At 38.2% G+C, this 8,729-nt stretch overlaps 1 protein-coding gene across 2 annotated transcripts in view; it reads right to left on the bottom strand.

Annotated features, from left to right (window-relative positions):
* Positions 1–8,729, bottom strand: part of Ccdc18 (coiled-coil domain containing 18) — a 101,173-nt gene that overhangs the window by 68,777 nt on the left and 23,667 nt on the right. For both annotated transcript variants that reach the window (XM_008826850.3, XM_029560501.1), the window contains exons 10-11: positions 4,622–4,913; positions 2,040–2,164 (exon numbers count right to left, since the gene is read on the bottom strand). In XM_008826850.3, coding sequence (XP_008825072.1) covers positions 2,040–2,164; positions 4,622–4,913 — 417 coding nt within the window. The remainder of the gene's footprint in view (positions 1–2,039; positions 2,165–4,621; positions 4,914–8,729) is intronic.

The raw sequence follows: 8,729 nt of genomic DNA, 5'->3' as shown, positions 1-8,729 counted from the left end.
AGACAATAAAAAGCTGGATTTTGTTTCTTTTTTTTAAAATTTTATTTATTATTTTTATTTTATGTGTATACATGTATTGCCTGTATGTAGGTAAGTGCACCAGTGTCATGCAATGCCTGAGGAGGACAGAAAAGGCTGTCGGATCCCCTGGAACTGGAGTTAGGATAGTTGTTAGCTGCCATGTGGGTGCTGGGATGTGAACCTGGGTCTTCTGCAAGAACAACCAGTGTTCTTAACCCCTGAGCCATCTCTCCAGCCCTAAATATATATTTTTTAAAGCTGGTAAAAACTGGGCAGACAAATTACCTTGCAAGTGTTTGTTTACCTTGCAAGTCTGATTACCTAAGTTTGATCCCTGGATACCACAGTAAAAGGAGAAAACTGACTCCCTAAAATTGTCCTCTGATTTCCATCTGAGTGTTGTGGCACATGTGCCCACACTCACAAATACATCTATCAGCCACCCATACACATGCACCCATACTTACACACATCACATCCACAATTAATAAAAGTAATAAAATGGGTAAAAATTTTAAAATTCTGACAGCAGGAATTTTTTTCCTCTCACTATGTAGTCTTGGCTGGCCTGGAACTCTCAATTTTGTCCACACTCGCCTTGATCTCACAGAGATCTGCCTTCCTCTGCCTCCCAAGTGCTGGGATTAAAGGCATGTACCACCATGCCTGGCTATAAACAAAGCTCGGTTTGGGACATCTGATGATGGCCGAAGCACTCTAGTGGGTGCTGGAAATCCAACCCACATCCTCTGTAAGAGCAGCACACACTCTTAATCACTGAGCCATCTCTCTAGTCTCATCATCAATTTTTGTGGAAATTTTTATAAACCAGATTGCAAACAGGTTCAGTCACTTTCCAAACGTAATAGAAACTAGCAAAATTGAAAATACAAATACCTGGAAGCTGGAAAGACGGTTCAGTGGTTAAGAGTACTGGCTGCTCCTGCAGAGGACCTGGGTTCAATTCCCAGTACTCACATAGCAGCTAACAACTGTCTGTAACTCCAGTTCCAGGGGAATCTAATGCCCTGTTTTGACCTTTGTGGGCACTGCATGACACATACAATGCACTTACATACAAGAAGGCAATACACTCATACGCACAAAAATAAAAATAATTTTATTTTTAATTTTTTTGAGATAGGGTCTTCTTGCAGCCCCAGCTAGCCCTGAACTTGCTATGTAGACCAGGCTAGCCTTGAACTCACAGAGATCTGCCTGCCTTTGACTCCCAAGTGCTAGGACTAAAGGCGTGTGCCACCACGTCCTGCCAAAAAAATTTTTTTTAAAAAAAAAGAAAATGCAAACACTCTACAATCTAGAAATTTCTGGTCTAGGAATCTATATTAAAGAAACTCTCACATATATATATACTAGAATAAAAACCAGAAACTATGTAACTGTCAGTTAAAGGTATAAATTGTGACACAATTCTAGGAAAGACTCCTACAGCTATTAAAGTAATGATGCAAACTTATTCTTTGATCAATTATTGTATCTCAATATGGAGGATTTTTTTAAAGATTTATTTTATTTTTAATTATGTGTATGCACATATAAGTGTAGGTGCTGGTGGAAGCCAGAGGCATTGGATCTCCTGAAGCTGGGGTTATAGGTGGCTGTGAGCTGCCCAACATGGGTGCTGGGAACGGAACGCAGGTCCTCTGCAAGAACAGCACACATTCTTAATCACTGAGCCATCTCTCTAGCCTGGATAGATGGAATTTTCTTAACGATGCTGAGTGTTAAAAGAAAAACTACAAAAACATAAACATATGGTACACTTATTTTTGTATGTGGGGGTGTAAACATATAATATGGATAGACAAATATACATTCTAATTCATAATGATGGATATGGGAGGTGGGCATGAAGGGACTATCAAAAGGATGAAAGGATGCTGTCCATCCTGTAATGCTTTATTTCTTATTTAGAAAAACAAATTTAAAACAAATACAAAAAAGATGTAACTAATCCATTCTAACTCATACAATCAATATTAATCTGAAAAACATACCTCAATTCTGAAATCATCAATTTATTTGCCTCACAGCAGTCGATAAAACTGTCCTCCTTGGATGACAAACTGTTCATCTGGTGCTTGGAAAGAGATGATTTAAAACCAAGTAGTTCTCTTTTTAACTGAAAGTTTAAAAACAAACATTTATAAATATAATATGTATGTGGTATGGCAACTGTTTTCTTACTCAGAACTCTGAGTTTGAAAAATTCTATAAATTTCATGAAAGCAACATAGTATTTACCAATAACAGAATTATAAATTACATTATGAAATATTAAGAATGTGAGGAAATTATAATTAAGCAATTCTTAGTTTAAAATCAATATGGATACATGTCATAAAATATCTAATTAAAAGAAATTGCAGTACTATACACACAGTTTTCAAAAATGTACTAAGGAATGTCTTTCTAGCTGTGCTTATATGTGACAATATTTTAAATATAGACAGGAAGGACATACATGACTTTTTAAATAATTTAAAAATAGTATAAGGAGTAAAACACTTGGTGCCTAAAAACTTCAAATTACAACCAGATCATACATTCTAGAAATGAAGAAATTTCCCATTTCCAAACCAGACTGTTCTTAGTACCTTATGAAAAAAAGGAGCAGGGGGCTGGAGAGATGGCTCATTGATTAAGGACACTGGTTGTTCTTGCAGAAGACCTGGGTTTGAATCCCAGCACCCACATGGCAGCTAACAACTGTCCGTAACTCCAGTCCCAGGGGATCCCACAGCCTCTTCTGACCTCTGCGGGCATTGCACGACAAGGGTGCACTTACTTACATGCAGACAATACATGCATACACAAAAATTTTTTTTTTAAAAGAAGCAAACATATTATCACAGCCACCTTCAGAATCACACATTAAATCATTCTTGACACTGAGCACAAATAAGAATTTGAATTTAAAATGAATGTTATCTGAATATTATTGTGCTTCCATCTCAAAAGGAAACAAATAACATATTAAAGGTTTTGGTAAATACCATCTGAGAAAAGCCAACATAGCAAAGGCTAGGAGCCAACAAGCATCCTGCTTTAAATCCTGCTACTTGCTAGTTAGACTAAGTATTTCTTTGCGGCTACATTTATTTACTAATGAAATGATGATATAAATAAGATGATTTCTAAGTTCCTGTTCAGTTTCATAATTCCATAGTTGACAACAGTTTAAAACTGGTAAGATTTGCCATGAAGTTTATCATCCAGTCATAAGTGAAACCAACAATGATATGTGTCTGTAATTTTCCCATTCTTAACCTTCACTTCATATTTGTCAATAACAAGTTTCTGGCACAGGAATACTCACTTCTTCCTAATCTCACTGACATGTATGAACATTTTAAGTTACATGCCATTCTAATAAGTACATGTAAAATTGCTCAACATTAGCCACCAGAAAAATATAAATTAAAGCCATAATATAACAACACACTTCACATCAAATAAGATGGCTCTAAACAGACAGACAACAAAAATCGACAACTATGCAGAGAACCCAGAAGCACTGCTGGTAATATAAAATGTCTAGTAGTTTTGGAAAATGGTTTGGCGTAAGTTTACCATATGACCCAGAAATTTTACTCTTAGGTATCTACCCAAGAGAAATTGAAACATGTGCACAAAAAGATTTCTATGCCAATATTCATAGAAGCACTATTTATAATAGCCTAAAGGTGGAAATGTCCATCAATTGGTGAATAAATAAAATATGTCATATGCACACAATGGAATACTGTTCAACTCAAAAGAAATGAAATGCTACATGTTTCAACATGAATGAATGGACCTCAAAATATGAAAATTTGCAAAATATCAGACGCAAAAAAAAATCATGTAATGACTGTGCTAATGTGAAATGTCTAGAAAGACAAATCTGTAGAAGAAACAATTAGTGGTTTCCCAAGGGGCAGGGGAACCAATTGTAAAGAGGCACAGGCATCTTTTGGGGATGATAGAAATATGTAAAATTTGGGGCTGGAGAGATGGCTCAGTAGTTGAAAGCACTGGCTGCTCTTACAGAGGACCCAGGTTCAATTTCCAGAACCCACATGGCAACTAACAACCGTCTGTAACTCCAGTTCCAGGGGATCCAATGCCCTCTTCTGACCTCCGTGGGCACTGTACAGCATGGGTGCGCTTACCTACATGCAAGCAATGCACTCATATACAGAAAATAAAATTAATATATAAAAGATTTTTTAAAAGAAATATGTAAAATTGGATTATGGTACTGTTAGAAAAACTAGAACTTTACTAAAACACACTGAATAGTAATCTTTAAAGGGACAGATTTTTAATAGGTAAATGATGCTTCCATAAAGCTCTTTAAAAAAATTCTGTGCAGTTTTTACATATGGCATCTCAGAGACTAAGAACGGGTGAAAGAGGAGAAAGGTGAGTGTGGGGAACAGGTATCAGACTGCAAAGGAAGTGGTAGCTGAAGGTACAAACAAGTGGCGAGAAAACAAGCTGGAACAGCAAACACCAAAGGATGTGCCCTCATAAACTGTGGTAATTTTCTCTGTTACATTGTGGAATCAAGTGACTATGTTTCATATATACTTACTGGCAACTGGGACATCATTTTTTCTAAACCTCTCAGTTCTACCCTTGAACTATCAATTTCCTGCTGACACAAATCCAGTCGTTCATTCTGTGTTGCAATGTGGACCTTCAATTCGCGGTTTTCATTTAGTAGAGAAAAATTTTCTCGCAGTATTTTATCCTTGTCCTCTAACTCACTCTCCAGCCTCAGGATACTTTGTCTAGACTCAGTTAACTGTGTTATGACTTCTGAATTTTTCAGAGCCATAATCCTTAATTTTTCTTTTCCATTGTTATTTTCTTCTTTTAACTGCCTGTAATGAAAAAAGCATTAAAATTAAAATATGCACTCATTTTCAATAATCACATTTAGATACTCACTTTAAATATATATGTTGATGCAGAGTCTCCCTGTAGTCCCAGCTGGCTGGACTCCCTTCGTAAACCAGGCTGATCTTAATCTCACAGAGATCTGCCGGCCTCCAACTCCTGAGTCCTGGGACTAAAGGTGTGTACCACCATGCCCAGCTCTAAATATTTTTTGATGATTTCTAGCCAAGGACATAACAAAAACAGAAAAGTACAGGCCAATATCCTTCATAAAAGTAGCAAAAATCCTCAACAAAATGTCAGCAAACTGACTAGAACACCACACTAAAGATTATTCATGATAATCAAATGGCATTCATCCCAGAGATACAAGGACATCAGGCCAGGCATGATACCTCACATGTAACACCAGCACTCAAGAGGCGGAAGCAAGGGGACTGCTCTAAGTTTGAGGTCAGCCTGGGCTACACAGTGCATTCCAGGCCAGCCTAGGATGCAGTGTGTAACTCAGTCTTTTTTAAAAAAAAGAAGCAGGGGAAAGCTGGAGAGATGGCTCAGCAGTTAAGAACACTTGTGGCTCTTGCAGAAGACCTGGGGTTTGGTTCCTAGCACCCACATGGCTGCTAATAACTATCCTTAACTCCAGTTCCAGAAGATCCAACATCCTCTTTTGGCTTCCACTGGCATTGCACAAACATGATACACATGCATGCAGGCAAAATACTCATAAAACAAAAATAAATAAATAATCTCTTGATTATTGGAGAGATGGTTCAGTCACTGGCAGCTCTTGAAGTGGACTGGGATTCAGTTCCCAGCACCCAAATGGTAGTTAACAACCATTCATAATTCAAGTTCCAGGGGATCTGATGTCCTCTTCTGACCTCCTCGGGCACTGCATGACATGAGTGTACTTACATGTATGCAGGCAAAACACTTATACACACAAAATAATAAAAAAAAAACATATTTTTAAAAAGAAAGAAAGGAAAAGAAAAAAGAATGGTAAGAAACCTGGCTAGACAAGGAGTTACTTGTGAGGTAACCAAGGAAAACTGCAGCTACATCTTGGCAGCTGTGTCTCCTGATTGTAAGAATGCCTCTTTGTGGTTAAACATCCTTGAAGCTGCAGGTATGTTCTAACCACTACATCAAAAACTGCAATACCTGGGTATTTTACCAATTCCCAATGTGTATGAGAAAAGGGTTTGTATTCTCAAAAGACCTGGCATAGGGGCGAGAGAGATGGCCCATTGGTTAAGAGCACTTGCTGCTCTTGCAGAGGACCCAGGTTCAATTCCTAGCACCCACATGACAGCTAACAACTGTCAGTAACTCCACTTCCAGGGGATCTGATGCCCTCTCCTGACCTCCGTGGGCACTGTATGACATGGGCACACAGACCTACCTGCAGGCAATACACTCATATACATAAAATAATAAAATATTTTTTTAAAAAGACCTGGCATAACACCATTTACATTGTAGTTTTGACTCCCCACCCTCATCTTTGTGGGCTTTTGAAGAGGGGAAGAATTATCCTAAAAGAAAGATCTGATCCACCATGATCTAGGAAGGGGAAAGGGTTATCATATCCTCATGAATATGCCCCCACTTCATAAATATAACATAAGCATCCACAACACAGGACCTAAGCACTGCTACCTGATCCCCTCAAGACAGCCCACTCCAAGATTTCTTTGGAGCATATACTATGCTTTGCTAAATATACTTCTGCTTAAAGGGTCTATGTCTTTTGGTTGAAATTCCTCTGAGAGCAAGAACCAAAAAGAAACCTCCACCTACTAACACCTCAGCATATACAAATCAATCACTGCGCCATATCACATCAATAGAAAGAAGGACAAAAACTCTGTGACCATCTCAATAGTGAAGAAAAGGCATCTGACAAAAGCAACGTATGTGATTAAAAACACTAAACTCCTTTCTACATGAAATTCTCACAACAGATGGAAAATTTGTTAATGCTATTTTGTCTCATAATTATTTTTAAAAAAAGAAAATGAGAATACAAAAGGTGTTAAAAGGATATTTCCTAAAATAGAAAAAAAATGAGAAAGCCTAAGCAAGTGTTGAAGGTCTGTGTAGGGTTGTTATATATAAAGGATGAGACAAAAATAATATATACATAATCTTAAAATTTTTACAGTCATAGTATAGTCAACCAGTTTAAGGAACAAAATATATATCTAGTCAAGGTTTATCAGAGAATATTTGGTTTTTTACACAAGCCTTATCTACATATCACATGATAATTAGAAGCACTAGACTGGTGGATGTTTAACAGCTAATATGGTCAGAGGGACTTAAAGGACAGTTTTTGCCCCTTGCCCTCCAAGGTCGACTAAGTTCCAGGGGACTATGGAACATCTCTCAAAATGTCCTGTAACTGTGGTGAGTCACCTGTCCTCTTGTTCAGGGGACATGGACACCCCACAAGATCAACTCAAACCAGTGTCCAGTCTATAAAGAGGAGGGTCAACTCAGAGGAAACATCTCATTCATGCCTCCAGTAAAGCCAGACATGGTTGAGCAGGACCTCTGACTTATCTTCACATAGATGGACCTGGTTAAAGGAGCCAGGAGCTCCTCCCAAGCCCATGGGACCCCTGAGGGACAGATACTCAAATGACCTTAAGTGTAAAAATAAATTGATTTATTTGGGCCAACTGTATGGTCTTAAATACCCAAAAGGAAAGTATAACCAAAGAGTAAAGTCATCAGTATATTTCTTTAAGAGTTCAAGGGATTACACTTCCCAGGCATTAGGCTTAAGTCTATATAAAAAGTTACTTAAGCCAGGTGTGGTGGCACACGCCTTTAATCCTATCACTTGGGAGGCAGAGGCAGGTGGATCTCTGTGAGTTCAAGGCCAGCCTGGTCTACATAGTGAGTTCCAGGGCAGCTGGGGCTACAGGGAGACCATATCTCAAAAAGACAAAAAAAATAATAATAATAATAAAGTTATGACTCAAACCTGGGTCCTCTGCAAAAGCAGCTAGTGTTCTTAACTGCTGAGCCATCTTCTTAACGCCAAGTATATGCGCTTTTAAAAAACTGTTAAACTACATCCCAGACATTAGGCTTAAGTCTATATAAAAAGTTATTTAGACAATTATTTCTCATTGTTGATTTTGTTCCTAACCAGAAACTGCTGCTCAGATGTAAGACTTTAAATCTTGGTCTCCAATACTATAGTGCCCACCTGTAGCTAAGGGAGACAACCAGCTATTGTTCTAAAATGATGGATAAATTTGTTTTCTCCTCCTTTCTAGAAGCCTTTGAGAGGGAACTGACGCTGATTCTAACCACTCCAACAGCTATCAAAATACCTGAAAGCAAATCTTGAATCCATCAATCTTGAGTCCAGCCTTGGAAGACAAAAGAAAAACTAGGAGGAACCCAATAGAGGGATGCTTTTGGAAGCTCTTGTCAAGAAATGCCAATGGATTCTCATATGAACATTTGCAAATTTCCCTATTCTGCCTTTTTTCTAGTTCCTTGTCTAGAACTTGTAATGCTAATTACCCTTGCCTTTACTTCTCCTTCACATCTCCTATTCACAATTCAAGGACTTTCTTTTCCCCCTAGAGATAAGAGTTATACAATTTGGGAGTCTTTTAGATAGACCCACTGAAGGGGTACTCCAACTGCCTCACCCTGCATCCCTGTTCAGCATGGAAGAAGCCGGAGCGGTCTGAGTCCCAATTCCCTATTCCTCTTCAGAGGATCGTGTGATAAGAATAGGAGGTAGGAATTGGCTAGGCAGTTAGGGTAAA

This window comes from Nannospalax galili, unplaced genomic scaffold (genome assembly GCF_000622305.1).
Source record: "Nannospalax galili isolate Female #2095 unplaced genomic scaffold, S.galili_v1.0 scaffold451, whole genome shotgun sequence".
Classification (NCBI taxonomy): domain Eukaryota; kingdom Metazoa; phylum Chordata; class Mammalia; order Rodentia; family Spalacidae; genus Nannospalax; species Nannospalax galili.
This window is presented reverse-complemented; position numbering and strand designations above follow the sequence as displayed.